This window comes from Oncorhynchus tshawytscha, unplaced genomic scaffold, assembly GCF_018296145.1.
Source record: "Oncorhynchus tshawytscha isolate Ot180627B unplaced genomic scaffold, Otsh_v2.0 Un_contig_9131_pilon_pilon, whole genome shotgun sequence".
Taxonomy (NCBI): Eukaryota; Metazoa; Chordata; class Actinopteri; order Salmoniformes; family Salmonidae; genus Oncorhynchus; species Oncorhynchus tshawytscha.
In genome coordinates, this window is record NW_024609309.1 from 7,978 (window position 1) to 33,211 (window position 25,234).

General features: G+C 49.8%; 1 protein-coding gene across 1 annotated transcript; it reads right to left on the reverse strand.

Annotated features, from left to right (window-relative positions):
- Positions 1-335: 335 nt before the first annotated feature.
- On the reverse strand, positions 336-24,234 carry LOC121844567 (tropomodulin-3-like; the record flags this gene model as incomplete). Its single annotated transcript, XM_042314805.1, has 3 exons — positions 24,068-24,234; positions 4,209-4,422; positions 336-554 (listed from the first exon to the last, which is right to left on the reverse strand). Coding segments are annotated over exons 2-3 (345 nt in total), but the record flags the coding sequence as incomplete, so codon positions are not given.
- Between the last annotated feature and the right edge of the window lie 1,000 nt (positions 24,235-25,234).

Below are 25,234 nucleotides of genomic sequence, written 5' to 3' on the forward strand. Positions count from 1 at the left end.
CACACACAAACATGCCTGCAATACAATACACACAATACAATTACACACCTGTCTGAAACAGAGCCTTCCCTTCAAGACCACAAACATTGCCCCCAACACCTCTCGTTACCCCCAACACCTTTACGTCTTTATACTCCAGGGCCTCCTACCTTTCCTCTCTCCAGAGAAAGACACCACATCATCTCTGTCTTTAAACTCCAGGGCCTCCTACCTTTCCTCTCTCCAGAGAAAGACACAACATCATCTCTGTCTTTATACTCCAGGGCCTCCTACCTTTCCTCTCTCCAGAGAAAGACACAACATCATCTCTGTCTTTATACTCCAGGGCCTCCTACCTTTCCTCTCTCCAGAGAAAGACACCACATCATCTCTGTCTTTATACTCCAGGGCCTCCTACCTTTCCTCTCTCCAGAGAAAGACACCACATCATCTCTGTCTTTATACTCCAGGGCCTCCTTCTCCAGAAAACTGAGTAGTTTCTCTCTGCTGTAGGGGCCGGTGGCTGCTTTCACTGTGTGGTCCTTCTGACGCATCGACGCTGGCAGCAATGCATTCTGGGGGGGGGGAGACACAGAGGGGTGGATACATGGGTTTATTGACCGATTGATCAATTGGTAATTGGTGAATTCATGTGCCATGTTTAAAAACACTAGGGCTGCATTCGGTGCCGTGTTGTGTTGAGTGGCGTTCCTATGGTTGCCTAGTTAGTGGACTCATCTCCTTCATGCTGTGTATAAGTGAAAGACAAGAAGAATGTTTAAGATGTTCTCTACCGGAGATGTAACAACACATTGGCCTCGTCCCAATACTTCTGTTGAGGTGTATGTTGTGTAATATCACAAATAAATGGCTGTTGTACCTCACACTCTAGCCCTTGAAAAGGAAAATTAACCTCACTAAGTCCTGGAAGGGTTTGACTACTCTACTCCTCCTCTACTCTGCTGCACATCCTCCTCCTCCCCCTCTACGCCTCCTCCTCCTCTACTCTGCTGCACCTCCTCCTCCTCCCCCTCTACTCTGCTGCACCTCCTCCTCTACTCTGCTGCGCTTCCTCCTCTACTCTGCTGCGCTGCCTCCTCCTCCTCCTCTACTCTGCTGCGCTTCCTCCTCTACTCTGCTGCGCCTCCTCCTCCTCCTCTACTCTGCTGCGCCTCCTCCTCCTCCTCCTCTACTCTGCTGCGCCTCCTCCTCCTCTACTCTGCTGCGCCGCCTCCCCTCTACTCTGCTGCGCCTCCTCCTCCTCTACTCTGCTGCACCTCCTCTACTCTGCTGCGCCGCCTCCTCCTCCTCTACTCTGCCTCCTCCTCCTCTACTGCGCCTTTTCCTCCTCCTCTACTCTACTGCACCGCCTCCTCTACACTGCTGCGCCTCCTCCTCCTCTACGGCGCCTTTTCCTCCTCCTCTACTCTACTGCACCGCCTCCTCTACACTGCTGCGCCTCCTCCTCTACGGCACCTCCTCCTCCTCTACTCTACTGCGCCGCCTCCTCCTCTACTCTACTGCGCCTCCTCCTACTCTGCTGCGCCTCCTCCTCCTCCACTTTGCTGCGCCTCCTCCTCTACTCTGCTGCGCCTCCTCCTCTACGCCTCCTCCTCTACTCTGCTGCACCTCCTCCTCCTCCTCTACTCTACTGCACCTCCTCCTCCTCTACTCTGCTGCGCCTCCTCCTCCTCTACTCTACTGCGCCTCCTCCTCCTCTACTCTACTGCGCCTCCTCCTCCTCCTCTACTCTACTGCGCCTCCTCCTCCTCCTCTACTCTACTGCGCCTCCTCCTCCTCCTCTACTCTGCTGCGCTCCTCCTCCTCCTCTACTCTGCTGCACCTCCTCCTCCTCCTCTACTGCGCCTCCTCCTCCTCCTCTACCTCGCCTACTCTGCTGCGCCTCCTCCTCCTCCTCTACTTTGCTGCGCCTCCTCTACTCTGCCTCGTCTACTCTGCTGCGCCTCCTCCTCTACGCCTCCTCCTCCTCTACTCTGCTGCACCTCCTCCTCCTCTACTCTGCTGCGCCTCCTCCTCCTCTACTTTGCTGCCTCCTCCTCCTCTTCTACTCTGCCTGCGTCTACTCTGCTGCCTCCTCTACGCCTCCTCCTCCTCTACTCTGCTGCGCTCCTCCTCCTCCTCTACTCTGCTGCGCCTCCTCCTCCTCCTCTACTCTGCTGCGCCTCCTCCTCTACTCTGCTGCGCCTCCTCCTCTACTCTGCTGCGCTCCTCCTCTACTCTGCTGCCTCCTCTACTCTGCTGCGCCTCCTCTACTCTGCTGCGCCTCCTCTACTCTGCTGCGCCTCCTCTACTCTGCTGCGCCTCCTCCTCCTCCTCTACTCTGCTGCGCCTCCTCCTCTACTCTGCTGCGCCTCCTCCTCCTCCTCTACTCTGCTGCGCCTCCTCCTCCTCCTCTACTCTGCTGCGCCTCCTCCTCCTCCTCTACTCTGCTGCGCCTCCTCCTCCTCTACGCCTCCTCCTCCTCTACTGCGCCTCCTCCTCCTCTCTACTCTACTGCATCCTCCTCCTCCTCTACTCTACTGCGCCTCCTCCTCCTCTACTCTGCTGCGCCTCCTCCTCCTCCTCTACTCTGCTGCGCCTCCTCCTCCTCCTCTACTCTGCTGCGCCTCCTCCTCCTCCTCTACTCTGCTGCGCCTCCTCCTCCTCTACGCCTCCTCCTCCTCTACTCTGCTGCGCCTCCTCCTCCTCCTCTACTCTACTGCGCCTCCTCCTCCTCCTCTACTCTGCTGCGCCTCCTCCTCCTCTACTCTGCTGCGCCTCCTCCTCCTCCTCTACTCTGCTGCGCCTCCGCCTCCTCCTCTACTCTGCTGCGCCTCCTCCTCTACGCCTCCTCCTCCTCCTCTACTCTGCTGCGCCTCCTCCTCCTCCTCTACTCTGCTGCGCCTCCTCCTCCTCTACTCTGCTGCGCCTCCTCCTCCTCCTCTACTCTGCCTCCTCCTCCTCCTCTACTCTGCTGCGCCTCCTCCTCCTCCTCCTCTACTCTACTGCGCCTCCTCCTCTACTCTACTGCGCCTCCTCCTCCTCTACTCTACTCTGCTGCGCCTCCTCCTCCTCCTCTACTCTGCTGCGCCTCCGCCTCCTCCTCTACTCTGCTGCGCCTCCTCCTCCTCTACGCCTCCTCCTCCTCTACTCTGCTGCGCCTCCTCCTCCTCCTCTACTCTGCTGCGCCTCCTCTACTCTGCTGCGCCTCCTCTACTCTGCTGCGCCTCCTCCTCCTCCTCTACTCTGCTGCGCCTCCTCCTCCTCCTCTACTCTGCTGCGCCTCCTCCTCCTCCTCTACTCTGCTGCGCCTCCTCCTCCTCTCTACTCTGCTGCGCCTCCTCCTCCTCCTCTACTCTGCTGCGCCTCCTCCGCCTCCTCCTCCTCTACGCCTCCTCCTCCTCTACTCTGCTGCGCCTCCTCCTCCTCCTCTACTCTACTGTGCCTCCTCCTCCTCCTCTACTCTACTGCGCCTCCTCCTCCTCTACTCTGCTGCGCCTCCTCCTCCTCCTCTACTCTGCTGCGCCTCCGCCTCTACTCTGCTGCGCCTCCTCCTCTACGCCTCCTCCTCCTCCTCTACTCTGCTGCGCCTCCTCCTCCTCCTCTACTCTGCTGCGCCTCCTCCTCTCTACTCTGCTGCGCCTCCTCCTCCTCTACTCTGCTGCGCCTCCTCCTCCTCCTCTACTCTGCTGCGCCTCCTCCTCCTCCTCCTCTACTCTACTGCGCCTCCTCCTCTACTCTACTGCGCCTCCTCCTCCTCTACTCTACTCTGCTGCGCCTCCTCCTCCTCCTCTCTCTGCTGCGCCTCCGCCTCCTCCTCTACTCTGCTGCGCCTCCTCCTCCTCTACGCCTCCTCCTCCTCTACTCTGCTGCGCCTCCTCCTCCTCATCTCTACTCTGCTGCGCCTCCTCCTCCTCTACTCTGCTGCGCCTCATCCTCCTCCTCTCTCTGCTGCGCCTCCATCCTCTCCTCCTCTACTCTGCTGCGCCTCCTCCTCCTCCTCCTCTACTCTACTGCGCCTCCTCCTCCTCCTCTACTCTACTGCGCCTCCTCCTCCTCTACTCTACTGCGCCTCCTCCTCCTCTACTCTACTCTGCGTGCAAGTCAACATAGAAAAGCTTGGCAGACTGGGAGGTTAAAAGTTGATAAGAATGAGATGTCTGTCTGGCGAACAAGGAGAAAACACAAGGAAGACAGAAACAGACAGACCCCCCCCCGCTCCTCCATACCTCTGGGTCCATCTCCTCCAGGGCAGTCTCCAGTTGTTTGAGTTCCTGCTCTGACAGGTTGTTAAGGATCTCATCCTCGTCAATCTCCTTGTACTTCTCCAGGTCTTTCTTAAACGACAATGCCATGTTCTCTCTCTGCTACACCAACTGCAGACCGGGGTGTCTGTCTGTGTCCCTCTGGGTCCAAGTGTCACGCCTAGGGGCAGGTAGTCTGCTAGAGAGACAGAGGGATGGAGACAGAGAGGCAGACAGACAGGCAGGCAGAGAGGCAGGCAGACAGATAGACAGAGGGATGGAGACAGAGAGGCAGACAGACAGGCAGGCAGAGAGGCAGGCAGACAGATAGACAGAGGGATGGAGACAGAGAGGCAGGCAGAGAGGCAGGCAGGCAGACAGAGAGACAGAGGGATGGAGACAGAGAGGCAGGCAGGCAGACAGGCAGAGAGGCAGGCAGGCAGACAGAGGCAGGCAGGCAGAGAGGCAGAGAGAGAGAGACAGGCAGACAGAGGCAGGCAGGCAGAGGCAGACAGACAGAGAGGATGATAACATGTGAGTTAGTGGGATCAGTAGGTGATGTAGTTAAAGCCAGTCAGACAGCGTCTGTCCTCCGGTCTTAAACATCACATAAACTGGGTGGTTCCAGTCCTGGATGCTGATTGTCTGAAAGCTGTGGTATATCAGACTGTATATCACGGGTACGACAAACAAATAGCTTTTTACCTTTCTAATTATGTTGATAACCAGTTTATAATAACAATAAGGCACTTCTGGGATTTGTGTTATACGGCCAATATCGGTGTGTTGGACTAGTAACCGAAAGGTTGCTGGATCGAATCCCCGAGCTGACAAGGTAAAAATCTGTTGTTCTACCCCTGAACAAGGCAGGTAACCTGCTGTTCCCCGGTAGGCCGTCATTGAAAATACTAATTTGTTCTTAACTGACTTTCCTAGCTAAATAACTGTTAAATAAAACTAAACATCAAGCCCTTGACTAGTTGAATCCGGTATGTTTGTCTGGGACAACACCGTGCTGCTGGAGGCACAGGAGGACCGGAGTTGGGAAACATGGGTGTCAACTAAAGTTGAGTGGAGTTCAATCTTCCACGACCTCGGCACGGCGGTCATTTTATTCTTAATGCGCAGCAGTCTGGGTGGAGCTGTGTGGTTTAGAGGGAACATTGTTCTCTCTCTCTCTGTTCTGGTCTGTTCTCTCTCTCCCACATCGTCCTCTCTCCCTGTTCTGTTCTCTCTCTCCTACATCGTCCTCTCTCTCTGTTCTGTTCTCTCTCTCCTACATCGTCCTCTCTCTGTTCTGTTCTCTCTCTCTCCCACATCATCCTCTCCCTCTGTTCTGTTCTCTCTCTCCCACATCGTCCTCTCTACCTGTTCTGTTCTCTCTCCCACATCGTCCTCTCTCTCTGTTCTGTTCTCTCTCTCCTACATCGTCCTCTCTCTCTGTTCTGTTCTCTCTCTCCTACATCGTCCTCTCTCTCTGTTCTGTTCTCTCTCTCCCACATCGTCCTCTCTCTCTGTTCTGTTCTCTCTCTCCCACATCGTCCTCTCTCTCTGTTCTGTTCTCTCCCACATCGTCCTCTCTCCCTGTTCTGTTCTCTCTCTCCTACATCGTCCTCTCTCTCTGTTCTGTTCTCTCTCTCCCACATCGTCCTCTCTCTCTGTTCTGTTCTCTCTCTCCTACATCGTCCTCTCTCCCTGTTCTGTTCTCTCTCTCCCACATCGTCCTCTTTCCCTGTTCTGTTCTCTCTCCCACATCGTCCTCTCTCCCTGTTCTGTTCTCTCTCTCCTACATCGTCCTCTCTCTGTTCTGTTCTCTCTCTCCTACATCGTCCTCTCTCTCTGTTCTGTTCTCTCTCTCCCACATCGTCCTCTCTCTCTGTTCTGTTCTCTCTCTCCCACATCGTCCTCTCTCTGTTCTGTTCTCTCTCTCCCACATCGTCCTCTCTCTGTTCTGTTCTCTCTCTCTCCCACATCATCCTCTCCCTCTGTTCTGTTCTCTCTCTCCCACATCGTCCTCTCTCTCTGTTCTGTTCTCTCTCTCCTACATCGTCCTCTCTCTCTGTTCTGTTCTCTCTCTCCCACATCATCCTCTCCCTCTGTTCTGTTCTCTCTCTCCCACATCGTCCTCTCTGTTCTGTTCTCTCTCTCCCACATCGTCCTCTCTGTTCTGTTCTCTCTCCCTGTTCTGGTCTGTTCGCTCTCTGTTCTGGTCTCTCTCCCGGTTCTGTTCTCTCTCTCCCACATCGTCCTCTCTCTCTGTTCTGTTCTCTCTCCCCCACATCGTCCTCTCTCTCTGTTCTGTTCTCTCTCTGGTCAGTTCTCTCTCTCCCACATCGTCCTCTCTCTCTGTTCTGTTCTCTCTCTCCCACATCGTCCTCTCTCTCTGTGCTGGTCTGTTCTCTCTCTGTGCTGGTCTGTTCTCTCTCTGACGACCTACAGGATCTATACCTGTTAGTAAAGGTGTCAGCTAGAGATGACCTGCAGGATCTATACCTGTTAGGAAAGGTGTCAGCTAGAGATGACCTGCAGGATCTATACCTGTTAGGAAAGGTGTCAGATAGAGATGACCTACAGGATCTATACCTGTTAGGAAAGGTGTCAGATAGAGATGACCTACAGGAGCATGCTGGGATTTGTAGTTTTGCACGATGTCTACTTTAATACTAATTAGCATTTTAGAATCGGAGAGTAAATAGAGTCGAACATATTGATAAAATACACTTTTTAAATGAATTGTAGAAAAACAATTGGAAACATTTCCCTGTTTGACCGTTAGGTTTTATGGGTATTATGACACCTCCACTGTGGTGCTCTATAGCAGAGGGTTAACAGGGAATAACAGGCTCACTCTGCCCTAATGAAAAGTAAATGAGAGCAGATGAAATGTCAGCATTCATGATGATAGTAATGTTGATTGCATCCATCGCTGGCTATTGATGATGCGAATCAGGTTCTGAAGACTGGGATTAACGTGGGTCACGTCCGAGTCCAGTCCACAGCCTGATAATACCAGACCAGGTAGGACTCCCTCCTGAATAAGTTCCAGACGATGTAGTCTATTCTAATAGGTTATAGGTCGTGTTTAAATCTAGCGTAGGCCTAACTAAGCCCTGAACCAGGAGTTAAATACCCATGATGGTAAAAGCAAACTAACTGCAGACAGTTTATCTGTGGGATAACAACATGTGTTTCAGTCCCCTGTTGGAACGACCGCCAGCTTTCAAGGTCTAGAAAAACCCTTTCTGACAGAAAACGTTCTGACATTGTAGAGCCAAATCCACAACACAGACACACCCATCAGTATCTAAACCACCTGACTGTTAAGCTGAGTTTCATTAGCTGAGACTGGAAGACAGAGTGGCCAGCGAGGTTTGACTGGAGACCACAGACTTGTAGACTAATCTACACACACGTCATTCTCTTACCACAATGCCAACTCAGCGCTTACGTCATCTATCTACTTTCTCTGTGTAGTCAACACCACCTTCACACTTATCCACTCTCACAGGTTATAAAACCCATACTAATGGCTGTTCTTCTGTCTCCTCCAGGACCCTCCAGGTGATTAGGTGGAGTAGACAGTCCAGACAGGAGTAATGGAGCATGGATGGAGGTAATGATGGTAATGGTCTGGGAGGATCCATTAGTAGAGTCTGATTGATTCCATTCTCCGAGCTCTACTAATCATCCTAGACAACAGCAGATATCTCAGAGCCAATAACACCACCACAACATACTACAACCAGCCTCTCTAGTTATAGATGTACAGTACACAGAGCCAATAACACCACTACAACCAGCCTCTCTAGTTATAGATGTACAGTACACAGAGCCAATAACACCACTACAACATACTACAACCAGCCTCTCTAGTTATAGATGTACAGTACACAGAGCCAATAACACCACCACAACATACTACAACCAGCCTCTCTAGATATAGATGTACAGTAGACGGAGCCAATAACACCACTACAACATACTACAACCAGCCTCTCTAGTTATAGATGTACAGTACACACACACTGTTACATTCTCCAGTTTCTGTGTTTTGGGTTTGTTTGTGTACACACCACTACTACCCCCCCCCACCCCCACCCCCCCCACACACACCACTACTCAGACTCCCCACATACAAAACTAAAACACGACACACAACTCTGAGGGAAAAGTCACATGACCTGGCTGTATGCAAAGTCATGCTCACCTCAGTCACCTGTGTTTACTGCAGAAACTGTCCAGATGTACAGGGACATCCACAAGGCCAGGAGAAACTGTCCAGATGTACAGGGACATCCACAAGGCCAGGAGAAACTGCCCAGATGTACAGGGACATCCACAAGGCCAGGAGAAACTGCCCAGATGTACAGGGACATCCACAAGGCCAGGAGAAACTGCCCAGATGTACAGGGACATCCACAAGGCCAGGAGAAACTGCCCAGATGTACAGGGACATCCACAAGGCCAGGAGAAACTGCCCAGATGTACAGGGACATCCACAAGGCCAGGAGAAACTGCCCAGATGTACAGGGACATCCACAAGGCCAGGAGAAACTGCCCAGATGTACAGGGACATCCACAAGGCCAGGAGAAACTGCCCAGATGTACAGGGACATCCACAAGGCCAGGAGAAACTGCCCAGATGTACAGGGACATCCACAAGGCCAGGAGAAACTGCCCAGATGTACAGGGACATCCACAAGGCCAGGAGAAACTGCCCAGATGTACAGGGACATCCACAAGGCCAGGAGAAACTGCCCAGATGTACAGGGACATCCACAAGGCCAGGAGAAACTGCCCAGATGTACAGGGACATCCACAAGGCCAGGAGAAACTGCCCAGATGTACAGGGACATCCACAAGGCCAGGAGAAACTGCCCAGATGTACAGGGACATCCACAAGGCCAGGAGAAACTGTCCAGATGTACAGGGACATCCACAAGGCCAGGATAAACTGTCCAGATGTACAGGGACATCACAAGGCCAGGAGAAACTGTCCAGATGTACAGGGACATCCACAAGGCCAGGAGAAACTGCCCAGATGTACAGGGACATCCACAAGGCCAGGAGAAACTGCCCAGATGTACAGGGACATCCACAAGGCCAGGAGAAACTGCCCAGATGTACAGGGACATCCACAAGGCCAGGAGAAACTGCCCAGATGTACAGGGACATCCACAAGGCCAGGAGAAACTGCCCAGATGTACAGGGACATCCACAAGGCCAGGAGAAACTGCCCAGATGTACAGGGACATCCACAAGGCCAGGAGAAACTGCCCAGATGTACAGGGACATCCACAAGGCCAGGAGAAACTGCCCAGATGTACAGGGACATCCACAAGGTCAGGAGAAACTGTCCAGATGTACAGGGACTTCACAAGGCCAGGAGAAACTGCCCAGATGTACAGGGACATCCACAAGGCCAGGAGAAACTGCCCAGATGTACAGGGACATCCACAAGGCCAGGAGAAACTGTCCAGATGTACAGGGACATCCACAAGGCCAGGATAAACTGTCCAGATGTACAGGGACATCCACAAGGCCAGGAGAAACTGTCCAGATGTACAGGGACATCCACAAGGCCAGGAGAAACTGTCCAGATGTACAGGGACATCCACAAGGTCAGGAATAAGGGGTTGCTGTATAAAGACTGGACCGATTTCTCCTCTAGACTGAAACAAGCGTACATGCATCTAAATCTAGTCCCATTGAAGAAAACTCAAATAAATAAATAATAAATATAAATATAATTGCCACAACCTAACAATCCAATGCCCAGCTTTAGCTTCAAACCGGTGTCCCAAAAATACCACTGTAAACACAGTCGAGGTCGACCGATTAATCAGAATGGCCCATTAATTAGGGCCGATTTCAACTTTTCATAACAATCGGTAATCAGCATTTTGGACGCCGATTATGGCTGATTATATTGCAGTCCACGAGGAGACTGCGTGGCAGGCTGACCACCTGTTACGCGAGTGCAGCAAGGAGCCAAGGTAAGTTGCTAGCTAGCATTAAACTTATCTTGTAAAAAAACAATCAATCTTAACATAATCACTGGTTAACTACACATGGTTGATGATATTACTAGTTTAACTAGCTTGTCCTGCGTTGCATATAATCAATGCGGTGCCTGAAACTGTGTCCCTTCTCTTGCGTTCTGTGCAAGCAGAGTCAGGGTATATGTAGCAGAGTCAGGGTATATGTAGCAGAGTCAGGGTATATGTAGCAGAGTCAGGCTATGTATGCAGAGTCAGGGTATATGTATGCAGAGTCAGGGTATATGTAGCAGAGTCAGGGTATATGTAGCAGAGTCAGGGTATATGTATGCAGAGTCAGGGTATATGTATGCAGAGTCAGGGTATATGTATGCAGAGTCAGGGTATATGTATGCAGAGTCAGGGTATATGTATGCAGAGTCAGGGTATATGTATGCAGAGTCAGGGTATATGTAGCAGAGTCGGGGTATATGCAGCAGAGTCAGGGTATATGTATGCAGAGTCAGGGTATATGTATGCAGAGTCAGGGTATATGTATGCAGAGTCAGGGTATATGTATGCAGAGTCAGGGTATATGTATGCAGAGTCAGGGTATATGTATGCAGAGTCAGGGTATATGTATGCAGAGTCAGGGTATATGCAGCAGAGTCAGGGTATATGTATGCAGAGTCAGGGTATATGTAGCAGAGTCAGGGTATATGTAGCAGAGTCAGGGTATATGTATGCAGAGTCAGGGTATATGTATGCAGAGTCAGGGTATATGTATGCAGAGTCAGGGTATATGTAGCAGAGTCAGGGTATATGTATGCAGAGTCAGGGTATATGTATGCAGAGTCAGGGTATATGTATGCAGAGTCAGGGTATATGTATGCAGAGTCAGGGTATATGTATGCAGAGTCAGGGTATATGCAGCAGAGTCAGGGTATATGTATGCAGAGTCAGGGTATATGTATGCAGAGTCAGGGTATATGTATGCAGAGTCAGGGTATATGTAGCAGAGTCAGGGTATATGTAGCAGAGTCAGGGTATATGTAGCAGCGTCAGGGTATATGCAGCAGAGTCAGGGTATATGTAGCAGAGTCAGGGTATATGTAGCAGAGTCAGGGTATATGCAGCAGAGTCAGGGTATATGCAGCAGTTTGGGCCGCCTGGCTCGTTGTGAACTGTGCGAAGACCATTTCTTCATAACAAAGACCGTAATTAATTTGCCAGAATTGTACATAATTATGACATAACATTGAAGGTTTTGCAATGTAACAGCAATATTTAGACTTACGGATGCCACACGTTAGAGAAAAATACGGAACGGTTCCTGATTTCACTGAAAGAATAAAAGTCTTGTTTTCAAAATGATAGTTTCCAGATTTGACCATATTAATGACCGAAGGCTCGTATTTCTGTGTGTTATTATGTTATAACTAAGTCTATGATTTGATAGAGCAGTCTGACTGAGCGGTGGTAGGCAGCAGCAGGCTCGTATTTCATTATATTATAACTAAGTCTATGATTTGATAGAGCAGTCTGACTGAGCGGTGGTAGGCAGCAGCAGGCTCGTATTTCATTATGTTATAACTAAGTCTATGATTTGATAGAGCAGTCTGACTGAGCGGTGGTAGGCAGCAGCAGGCTCGTATTTCATTATATTATAACTAAGTCTATGATTTGATAGAGCAGTCTGACTGAGCGGTGGTAGGCAGCAGCAGGATCGTATTTCATTCATTCAAACAGCACTTTCCTCCGTTTTCCAGCAGCTTTTCGCAGTGCTTGAAGCACAGCGCTGTTTATGACTTCAAGCCTATCAACTCCCGAGATTAGGCTGGCAATACTATAGTGCCTATAAGAACATCCAATAGTCAAAGGTTAATGAAATAGAAATGGTATAGAGAGAAATAGTCCTATAATAACTACAAACTAAAACTTCTTACCTGGGAATATTGAAGACTCATGTTAAAAAGGAACACCAGCTTTCATATGTTCTCATGTTCTGAGCAAGGAACTGAAACGTTAGCTTTCTTACATGGCACATATTGGACTTTTACTTTCTTCTCCAACACTTTGTTTTTGCATTATTTAAACCAAATTTAACTTTTTCATTATTTATTTGATACTAAATTTATTTTATTTATGTATTATATTAAAATAAGTGTTCATTCAGTATTGTTGTAATTGTCATTAGTACAAATATATATAAATCGTCCGATTAATTGGTATCGGCTTTTTTGGTCCTGCAATAATCAGTATCGGCATTGAAAAATCATAATCAGTCGACCTCTACACAGTAGTCCTTCAGCGAGAGAGAGCGAGAGAGAGCGAGATGTTGAGTAATGTTAAAGTTGAGCAGGAAATGGAGAATGGTTATTTCATGACAACACAACCCCAGGGACAGAGAGAGAGTTCTGTACTTCGAACATCCTCCACCTATAGGACGTTGTCAATGAAACATCACAATGCAGTGCAGAGTGTTCCATTCAGCTGCTGGGGGCAAGGAGACCATCAGCTCTACTAAAACTATTGACAACAGCGTGTCATTTTCAAGGGGCCGTTAAAGAAATGGTAACTATTTGGTTGTAATGTCATCACGTCCTGAAGAGCACAGTCACAAGTAGACATTTATCTCTATCATCAGAGTTATACAGCAAGGTACTGTTTTATGATCAGTAGACATCAGTTGATCATGTATTTTCAGATACGTGAAGGGTATCTGGCCACCATTAATTGGATATTTGAGTGATATAAAATAAAAGTATGAGAGGTTTAGGTTCATGTCCCACCCTCTGTGGGCTCTACAATGTCCCACCCTCCGCGGGTTCTACGTGTCCCACCCTCCGCGGGCTCTACGTGTCCCACCCTCCGCGGGTTCTACGTGTCCCACCCTCCGCGGGTTCTACGTGTCCCACCCTCCGCGGGCTCTACGTGTCCCACCCTCCGCGGGCTCTACCATGTCCCACCCTCCGCGGGCTCTACCATGTCCCACCCTCCGCGGGCTCTACATGTCCCACCCTCCGCGGGCTCTACATGTCCCACCCTCCGCGGGCTCTACATGTCCCACCCTCCGCGGGCTCTACATGTCCCACCCTCCGCGGGCTCTACATGTCCCACCCTCCGCGGGCTCTACATGTCCCACCCTCCGCGGGCTCTACATGTCCCACCCTCCGCGGGCTCTACATGTCCCACCCTCCGCGGGCTCTACATGTCCCACCCTCCGCGGGCTCTACATGTCCCACCCTCCGCGGGCTCTACATGTCCCACCCTCCGCGGGCTCTACATGTCCCACCCTCCGCGGGCTCTACATGTCCCACCCTCCGCGGGCTCTACATGTCCCACCCTCCGCTGGCTCTACATGTCCCACCCTCCGCGGGCTCTACATGTCCCACCCTCCGCGGGCTCAACATGTCCCACCCTCCGTGGGCTCTACCATGTCCCACCCTCCGTGGGCTCTGCTTGTCAAGCAGAAGGACGCATAATGATTACTTTGCCAGCTACCGGTAGAAACTGCGTTTTAAGTAGAACTAATGTACTTTTTTCTCAGAGCGACATAGCTCGGCCTACCTAGCAACATTAGCTAACAGTATCCCCTTTTCAACGTTGTTTTTCCAGAGTGTTTCATCGCTGCTGACAGACTGTCTGATGGACCACGTCAAATTGGATCGCTAGCTAACAACAGACCACGTCAAATTGGATCGCTAGCTAACAACAGACCACGTCAAATTGGATCGCTAGCTAACAGACCACGTCAAATTGGATCGCTAGCTAACAACAGACCACGTCAAATTGGATCGCTAGCTAACAACAGACCACGTCAAATTGGATCGCTAGCTAACAACAGACCACGTCAAATTGGATCGCTAGCTAACAACAGATCACGTCAAATTGGATCGCTAGCTAACAACAGATCACGTCGATACGGCTCGGTGACAGACTGCCTGATGGACCACGTCAAATTGGATCGCTAGCTAACAACAGATCACGTCAATACGGCTCGGTGACAAGCTGTCAGGGGATCAACTCGATGGCTATATGCAAATACGCTTTGATTTGCTTGTCATATCAATGGTGGTGGTGACGGTAGTCCGACTGACAACTTTACCAAGACGACAACTTCCCGATGTCAAGCTCTTTCCAAACACCTAATCTCTAATGAAGCAAGCTAAATGACCCGTTTGCTTAGCTAGCTAAATGACCCGTTTGCTTAGCTTGCTAAATGACCCGTTTGCTTAGCTAGCTAAATGACCCGTTTGCTTAGCTAGCTAAATGACCCGTTTGCTTAGCTAGCTAAATGACCCGTTTGCTTAGCTAGCTAAATGACCCGTTTGCTTAGCTAGCTAAATGACCCGTTTGCTTAGCTAGCTAAATGACCCGTTGCTTAGCTAGCTAAATGACCCGTTGCTTAGCTAGCTAAATGACCCGTTTGCTTAGCTAGCTAAATGAATAGGATACCTTCACATATCTGAAAATACATGATCAACTGATGTCTACTGATCATAAAACAGTACCTTGCTGTATAACTGATGATAGAGATACGTCTACTTGTGACTGTGCTCTTCAGGACGTGATGACATTACAACCAAATAGTTGGAACATTTATTTCACAATTCCTTGGAAACGGCACGTTGTTGTCAATGGTTTTAGCAGAGCTGGTTCTTGACCCCAGCAGACTAATTGAACGGTCTGCACCATATTGTTTTTGATAACGACCTTTACTATCCTAGGGGTGATAAACTAACCTCTCATATCTCTCCCTATTGTCTCTCCTTTACTATCCTAGGGGTGATAAACTAACCTCTCATATCTCTCCCTATTGTCTCTCCTTTACTATCCTAGGGGTGATAAACTAACCTCTCATATCTCTCCCTATTGTCTCTCCTTTACTATCCTAGGGGTGATAAACTAACCTCTCATATCTCTCCCTATTGTCTCTCCTTTACTATCCTAGGGGTGATAAACTAACCTCTCATATCTCTCCCTATTGTCTCTCCTTTACTATCCTAGGGGTGATAAACTAACCTCTCATATCTCTCCCTATTGTCTCTCCTTTACTATCCTAGGGGTGATAAACTAACCTCTCATATCTCTCCCTATTGTCTCTCCTTTACTATCCTAGGGGTGATAAACTAACCTCTCATATCTCTCCCTATTGTCTCTCCTTTACTACCCTAGGGGTGATAAACTAACCTCTCATATCTCTCCCTATTGTCTCTCCTTTACTATCCTAGGGGTGATAAACTAACCTCTCATATCTCTCCCTATTGTCTCTCCTTTACTATCCTAGGGGTGATAAACTAACCTCTCATATCTCTCCTTTACTATCCTAGGGGTGATAAACTAACCTCTCATATCTCTCCCTATTGTCTCTCCTTTACTATCCTAGGGGTGATAAACTAACCTCTCATATCTCTCCCTATTGTCTCTCCTTTACTATCCTAGGGGTGATAAACTAACCTCTCATATCTCTCCCTATTGTCTCTCCTTTACTATCCTAGGGGTGATAAACTAACCTCTCATATCTCTCCCTATTGTCTCTCCTTTACTATCCTAGGGGTGATAAACTAACCTCTCATATCTCTCCCTATTGTCTCTCCTTTACTATCCTAGGGGTGATAAACTAACCTCTCATATCTCTCCCTATTGTCTCTCCTTTACTATCCTAGGGGTGATAAACTAACCTCTCATATCTCTCCCTATTGTCTCTCCTTTACTATCCTAGGGGTGATAAACTAACCTCTCATATCTCTCCCTATTGTCTCTCCTTTACTATCCTAGGGGTGATAAACTAACCTCTCATATCTCTCCCTATTGTCTCTCCTTTACTATCCTAGGGGTGATAAACTAACCTCTCATATCTCTCCCTATTGTCTCTCCTTTACTATCCTAGGGGTGATAAACTAACCTCTCATATCTCTCCCTATTGTCTCTCCTTTACTATCCTAGGGGTGATAAACTAACCTCTCATATCTCTCCCTATTGTCTCTCCTTTACTATCCTAGGGGTGATAAACTAACCTCTCATATCTCTCCCTATTGTCTCTCCTTTACTATCCTAGGGGTGATAAACTAACCTCTCATATCTCTCCCTATTGTCTCTCCTTTACTATCCTAGGGGTGATAAACTAACCTCTCATATCTCTCCTTATTGTCTCTCCTTTACTATCCTAGGGGTGATAAACTAACCTCTCATATCTCTCCCTATTGTCTCTCCTTTACTATCCTAGGGGTGATAAACTAACCTCTCATATCTCTCCCTATTGTCTCTCCTTTACTATCCTAGGGGTGATAAACTAACCTCTCATATCTCTCCCTATTGTCTCTCCTTTACTATCCTAGGGGTGATAAACTAACCTCTCATATCTCTCCCTATTGTCTCTCCTTTACTATCCTAGGGGTGATAAACTAACCTCTCATATCTCTCCCTATTGTCTCTCCTTTACTATCCTAGGGGTGATAAACTAACCTCTCATATCTCTCCCTATTGTCTCTCCTTTACTATCCTAGGGGTGATAAACTAACCTCTCATATCTCTCCCTATTGTCTCTCCTTTACTATCCTAGGGGTGATAAACTAACCTCTCATATCTCTCCCTATTGTCTCTCCTTTACTATCCTAGGGGTGATAAACTAACCTCTCATATCTCTCCCTATTGTCTCTCCTTTACTATCCTAGGGGTGATAAACTAACCTCTCATATCTCTCCCTATTGTCTCTCCTTTACTATCCTAGGGGTGATAAACTAACCTCTCATATCTCTCCCTATTGTCTCTCCTTTACTATCCTAGGGGTGATAAACTAACCTCTCATATCTCTCCTTATCATCTCTCCTCATCATCTCTACAATATCTCCTCTCCCATATCCCCTCATATATCCCCTTATCATCTCTCCCATATCCCCTCATATCTCTCCCATATCCCCTCATATATCTCTCCTTATCTCTCCCATATCCCCTCATATCTCTCCTTATCATCTCTCCCATATCCCCTCCGCATCTCTCCCATATCTCTCCTTATCATCTCTCCCATATCCCCTCATCTCTCATATCCCCTCATATCTCTCATATCCCCCATATCTCTCCTTATCATCTCTCCCATATCCCCTCCGCATCTCTCCCATATCTCTCCTTATCATCTCTCCCATATCCCCTCATATCTCTCATATCCCCTCCTCATCTCGCCCATATCCCCCATATCTCTCCCATATCTCTCCTTATCATCTCTCCCATATCCCCTCATATCTCTCCTTATCATCTCTCCCATATACCCTCATACATCTCCTTATCATCTCATATCTCTCCTTATCATCTCTCCCATATCCCCTCACATCTCTCCCATATCCCCTCATATATCTCCTTATCATCTCATATCTCTCCTTATCATCTCACATATCCCCTCATATCTCTCCTCCTCATCTCTCCCATATCTCTCCTTATCAACTCTCCCATATCCCCTCATATATCTCCTTATCATCTCTCCCATATCCCCTCATCTCTCCCATATCCCCTCATATCTCTCCCCCTCATCTCTCCCATATCATCTCTCCCATATCCCCTCATATCTCTCCCATATCTCTCCTTATCATCTCTCCCATATCCCCTCCTCATCTCTCCCATATCCCTCCTTATTATCTCTCCCATATCCCCTCATATCTCTCCCATATATCTCCTTATCATCTCATATCTCTCCTTATCATCTCATATCTCTCCTTATCATCTCTCCCATATCCCCTCACATCTCTCCCATATCCCCTCATATCTCTCCTTATCTCTCCCATATCCCCTCACATCTCTCCCATATCCCCTCATATATCTCCTTATCATCTCATATCTCTCCTTATCATCTCTCCCATATCCCCTCATATCTCTCCCATATATCTCCTTATCATCTCATATCTCTCCTTATCATCTCATATCTCTCCTTATCATCTCTCCCATATCCCCTCACATCTCTCCCATATCCCCTCATATCTCTCCTTATCTCTCCCATATCCCCTCACATCTCTCCCATATCCCTCATATATCTCCTTATCATCTCATATCTCTCCTTATCATCTCTCCCATATCCCCTCATATCTCTCCCTCCTCTGTCCTGCGCTCTTCTCTGTTCTCTTCTTTCCCTCCCTCCTCTGTCCTGCGCTCTTCTCTCTTCTCTTCTTTCCCTCCCTCCTCCGTCCTGCTCTCTTCTCTTCTTTCCCTCCCTCCTCCGTCCTGCTCTCTTCTCTTCTTTCCCTCCCTCCTCCGTCCTGCTCTCTTCTCTTCTTTCCCTCCCTCTGTCCTGCTCTCTTCTTTCCCTCCCTCTGTCCTGCTCTCTTCTCCTCTCTGCTCTGCTGGTGTGGGACACTCCCTTCTAGAGTGGCTGGGGAAAGGCAGAGCCTGATGAAAAACAGATGGAGCAGAGGTGAGAGGCAAGGAGGAGAGAGAGAGAGTGAGGTAAAGAGGGAGGAATGGAAGGATGAGATGCTGACAGGGAAGTCACTGCAGTGGTAAAACAACAAACATGAAATGAAACGTGGATTGAGGGAGGTGGGGTTGGAGGAGGTACAAAGTGGTACTTTAAAAAAGCCGCAGCTTGCCCTGTCTGCCTCTCTCTCCTACGTCTCCCTCTACCCCTCCTCGTCTCTGTCTGCCTCTCTCTCTCCTACGTCTCCCTCTACCCCTCCTCGTCTGTCTGCCTCTCTCTCTCCTACGTCTCCCTCTACCCCTCCTCGTCTCTGTCTGCCTCTCTCTCTCTCCTACGTCTCCGTCTACCCCCCCTCCTCGTCTCTGTCTCCCTCGTCTCCCTCTACCCCTCCCTCGTCTGTCCTCTCCTCCATTTCTGCTACAGCTCTCCGGTTGGACACAAACACACTATCCCCTCACTACCCACAGTCTGCAGGCTCTACCCACTATCCCCTCACTACCCACAGTCTGCAGGCTCTACCCACTATCCCCTCACTACCCACAGTCTGCAGGCTCTACCCACTATCCCCTCACTACCCACAGTCTGCAGGCTCTACCCACTATCCCCTCACTACCCACAGTCTGCAGGCTCTACCCACTATCCCCTCACTACCCACAGTCTGCAGGCTCTACCCACTATCCCCTCACTACCCACAGTCTGCAGACTCTACAACTATCCCCTCACTACCCACAGTCTGCGGACTCTACCCACTATCCCCTCACTACCCACAGTCTGCAGGCTCTACCCACTATCCCCTCACTACCCACAGTCTGCAGGCTCTACCCACTATCCCCTCACTACCCACAGTCTGCAGGCTCTACCCACTATCCCCTCACTACCCACAGTCTGCAGACTCTACAACTATCCCCTCACTACCCACAGTCTGCGGACTCTACCCACTATCCCCTCACTACCCACAGTCTGCAGGCTCTACACACTATCCCTCACTACCCACAGTCTGCAGACTCTACCCACTATCCCCTCATTACCCACAGTCTGCAGGCTCTACCCACTATCCCCTCACTACCCACAGTCTGCAGGCTCTACACACTATCCCCTCACTACCCACAGTCTGCAGACTCTACCCACTATCCCCTCACTACCCACAGTCTGCAGGCTCTACACACTACCCACAGTCTGCAGGCTCTACACACTACCCACAGTCTGCAGGCTCTACCCACTATCCCCTCACTACCCACAGTCTGCAGGCTCTACACACTATCCCTCACTACCCACAGTCTGCAGGCTCTACACACTATCCCCTCACTACCCACAGTCTGCAGACTCTACCCACTATCCCCTCACTACCCACAGTCTGCAGGCTCTACACACTACCCACAGTCTGCAGGCTCTACCCACTACCCACAGTCTGCAGGCTCTACCCACTATCCCCTCACTACCCACAGTCTGCAGGCTCTACACACTATCCCCTCACTACCCACAGTCTGCAGGCTCTACACACTATCCCTCACTACCCACAGTCTGCAGGCTCTACACACTATCCCCTCACTACCCACAGTCCGCAGGCTCTACCCACTATCCCCTCACTACCCACAGTCTGTAGGCTCTACCCACTATCCCCTCACTACCCACAGTCTGCAGGCTCTACCCACTATCCCCTCACTACCCAGTCTGCAGACTCTACCCACTATCCCCTCACTACCCAGTCTGCAGGCTCTACACACTACCCACAGTCTGCAGGCTCTACACACTATCCCCTCACTACCCAGTCTGCAGGCTCTACCCACTATCCCCTCACTACCCACAGTCTGCAGGCTCTACCCACACAGGCACCTTTGAGGGTTGAAGTCAAGACACGTGACAGAAGTGTCCCCCAGGACTGGGCAGCGTGACAGAAGTGTCCCCCAGGACTGGGCAGCGTGACAGAAGTGTCCCCAGGACTGGGCAGCGTGACAGAAGTTAGTGTCCTCTCCAACCTCTGCTCGGCGGCAAACAGAAACAACATGGCAGAGAATTCCCCCCACAAACACTATCTGGTGTAATAACCGTTTAAATGATTACACCTTCCCAACTCTAATGGTAGAAGTATGAGCATCCTGCTAACAGGCTGATTTCTCCCTCTGTTGGAGCGGACAGAAGTAGAACCGGCTGAGCAGTATCAGACCTGATTATCCTGCTAACAGGCTGATATTCACACACACACACAACATGCTGAGTTGGCATCTCTGAGCCTGTTAACCTGCTCCGGATCAGCTGTAGCTAACGCATTTGTTGTTGTCGTGTAGGAGACAGACAGACAGACAGGCAGACAGACAGACAGGCAGGCAGGCAGACACACTGCCCTCACTTTTTCTCGCTTGGATGAAAGTCTGCTAAAGGCATCTCTCTCTCTCTCAAGTGAACGGCACTACGACCTCTTTGTCTTTATACTGCAGATAGAAGTGTCCCCCAGGACTGGGCTGAGTGACAGAACTACTGTCCCCCAGGACTGGGCGGAGTGACAGAACCGTCCCCCAGGACTGGGCGGAGTGACAGAACCGTCTCCTAAGACTGGGCGGCGTGACAGAACTACTGTCCCCCAGGACTGGGCGGAGTCACAGAACTCTACTGTCCCCCAGGACTGGGCGGAGTGACAGAACTACTGTCCCCCAGGACTGGGCGGAGTGACAGAACCGTCCCCCAGGACTGGGCGGAGTGACAGAACCGTCCCCCAGGACTGGGCGGAGTGACAGAACTACTGTCCCCCAGGACTGGGCGGAGTCACAGAACTCTACTGTCCCCCAGGACTGGGCGGAGTGACAGAACTACTGTCCCCCAGGACTGGGCGGAGTGACAGAACCGCCCCGTATGACTGGGCGGAGTGACAGAACCGTCCCCCAGGACTGGGCGGCGTGACAGAACCGTCCCCCAGGACTGGGCGGCGTGACAGAACCGTCCCCCAGGACTGGGCGGCGTGACAGAACCGTCCCCCAGGACTGGGCGGCGTGACAGAACCGTCCCCCAGGACTGGGCGGAGTGACAGAACCGTCCCCCAGGACTGGGCGGAGTGACAGAACCGTCCCCCAGGACTGGGCGGAGTGACAGAACCGTCCCCCAGGACTGGGCGGAGTGACAGAACCGTCCCCCAGGACTGGGCGGAGTGACAGAACCGTCCCCCAGGACTGGGCGGAGTGACAGAACCGTCCCCCAGGACTGGGCGGAGAGACAGAACCGTCCCCCAGGACTGGGCGGAGTGACAGAACCGTCCCCCAGGACTGGGCGGAGTGACAGAACCGTCCCCCAGGACTGGGCGGAGTGACAGAACCGTCCCCCAGGACTGGGCGGAGTGACAGAACCGTCCCCCAGGACTGGGCGGAGTGACAGAACCGTCCCCCAGGACTGGGCGGAGTGACAGAACCGTCCCCCAGGACTGGGCGGAGTGACAGAACCGTCCCCCAGGACTGGGCGGAGTGACAGAACCGTCCCCCAGGACTGGGCGGAGTGACAGAACCGTCCCCCAGGACTGGGCGGAGTGACAGAACCGTCCCCCAGGACTGGGCGGAGTGACAGAACCGTCCCCCAGGACTGGGCGGAGTGACAGAACCGTCCCCCAGGACTGGGCGGAGTGACAGAACCGTCCCCCAGGACTGGGCGGAGTGACAGAACCGCCCCGTATGACTGGGCGGAGTGACAGAACCGTCCCCCAGGACTGGGCGGAGTGACAGAACCGTCCCCCAGGACTGGGCGGAGTGACAGAACTGTCCCTCAGGACTGGGCAGCATGACAGAAGTTAGTGTTTTTAAATGGTAAAGCTTAGGGTCTGGAGGGGACATGCTGATTGTAGATCTGTGCCTGTGATCAACTTCACACCTGGGCTAACTCACACGTTTCCTTATAAAGGCTTTCCTAGACGGCTTGGGCCACACCCTGCATTCAGAACAAAGCCGTGTTGTGACCACATAAGAGATGCAGTCTTTCAGGTGGCAGATAAGGATTGGAAGCCACTAAATAAGCACCTTTTGTGGAGGGCTGCTGAACCAGGGGTGTATCACGGGACATGAGGCATTGTTTCTGCTGCTACTAACAATGGAAGTGCACGCGCACACACACCGCATCTGCTATTTTCTCTCACACACACACACACACACACACACACACACACACACACACCTTGTTTACATGGTAAACAGTCTGAAATGCATGACAACCATGCCGATTTGAGTTGAGCAAGACTCACGTTTAACTGAGTCACCTCTGTAAAACCTTATAGTTAAGATGGGGCAGCTAGCTAGCTGAGTGAATTTCAAAACGGATTGGTTTGTTGTTCTGACAACGACAGACTATACCTGTTGTCCTCGGCGCATGTGACAAATAAACTGTGATTTGACAGACAGGCGCGGCCCTGTTGCGACAGGGAGGTACTGTGGTCCACAGGTCCTGTAGCGATGCTGTGGGACCTTGATCAACAACAACAAATACTAATTTGGCAATGCCCTAAAACAATACAAGCTGTAACGTTAGTAGGTCAATTAATTCACACTAGCTAGCTAGTATAATAATAACAAGATTTATTTAGTTCACCAGTTTTCTATATCATTCTGATTCAGTAGCTACGGACTATTTCGACCAAATAAATTTGTCTGTCTGACCAAATAAATGATGATTTGTCTGTAAAACTCGTGGATCACAGATAATATAACTAGGTAACTCACTGTCTGTCTGTCTGATAATATAACTAGGTAACTCACTGTATGTCTGTCTGATAATATAACTAGGTAACTAACTGTCTGTCTGTCTGATAATATAACTAGGTAACTAACTGTCTGTCTGTCTGATAATATAACTAGGTAACTCACTGTCTGTCTGATAATATAACTAGGTAACTCACTGTCTGTCTGTCTGATAATATAACTAGGTAACTCACTGTCTGTCTGTCTGATAATATAACTAGGTAACTCACTTAGCTGATTAGCTAACTAGAGATGAGGAGCAGAGCTAAGAGGGCAATGGTGACAAAGTTATTACCAAAGACATTGGAGATAAGAGGAGAAGAGCAAGAAAACGTCAACTAGGGCGTATTCATTACGCCCATTCTGTTGCAAATCGTTTCCTAAACGGAAGCAAATCGAACGAATAGAAACTCCCGTCTTGTTCTGTTAAACGGTAAACAGTTTCCGTAACGAATACGCCCCTGAACTGCCTACACAGTCCAACATCATCCCATAACTAGCTGGCTAACTACAGCTATCAAGTCACACATTTATCCGCATCGGATCATTAGGTAGTTGACCAAATGTGTCAACACAAACATCAAGCTTGTATCTCTCACTGGCAGACCGAGAAGCACGAAACGTCAGCTAACTTAGCATAGCCAGATAGCTAACTGGCTAGCGAAATAGTGAAATGGCCACACGATTGCCTGTATCTAACGTTAGATAGCGGGCAAAACGATTCACAAATGTGTAACCTCGATGGATGCTCACCTGAATCTACAGCGACTGGGCAAATTCAATCCACACGTCTTCAGTTCACTCCAGAAGGCGCAAGCTATCAAATGACAGTAGCTAGTTACTTACTGTACTGCTCCAATGAATACGAAGGCTTCACTGCTACTCACTTTCTATCTCACCCCAAGGGCGGTAACACAGGAAGAGAGACGCTGGACACAGTACCCAATGTACGGCTGGGTCTCTAGCTCTGAAAGCCGACTCAGCCAATAGACGGAGAGGAGATCTATCACTGACCAATGAGCTTTCTCCATTTCTACGAATCAGCCCACCTCTGATAAGCAAAGGACCAATCAGCAGCGGTTTCAATGTAGGACGCACGCAAAGGTATGTAGGACAAGCGGTAAGCACTGAGGTAATAATAAGAAGAGTAAGGTATGAAGTTACCCTAGAAAACACTGATCTAAGGTCTGTTGTGTCTCTCCTACGTGGTTATGGTAAGGATTTGGGGAGAGTAAGCTGATCCTTGAAGTCACGTAGATTGATTCATTACTCTCTTTTTATTTCTAAAGCTCTCTTACATAAACTTCTGCCATACCTAACGTCATTAATAAACTTTAGATGTAGGAATGACCAAACCCGGTCTCAGGGATGGCTGACTGGAGATTCCTTCAGTCTACACAGATAAGGGTAAATCATCTTTTGGTTTCTTTGCACCCCATGTATGGAACGACTAAATCTACTAGTGCCTCTTGGACTGTTCACACTGTTGATCAGGAACCTCTTTGCTGAAGAATGTGATTGTTTCTCTTGTCTTGACTCGACTATATTCTGTAATCTTGTATATTTGCGTGATGTTGTGTTTATAAGTTGTCTGAATGCAGGGCTCCCTTGTAAAAGAGATATACACCTCAATGGGACTTTAAAGGTGAAATGAAACAATACAACACAATCCCAGATCAGTTTTCAGGGCTTCTGATTGGTCAACATCTGTATAGAGAACTGTCATGTAAGTGTACAACTATGTGATTATACCTACCGATGCATCCATTGACACCTTGTGACTGTTGGCTGTTTAGACTTTAGAGTGGCCTCTCTCTCTCTCTTTGCCTCTCTCTTTGCCTCTCTCTTTGCCTCTCTCTTTGCCTCTCTCTTTGCCTCTCTCTTTGCCTTGCTCTCTCTCTCTCTCTCTCTGTCTCTCTC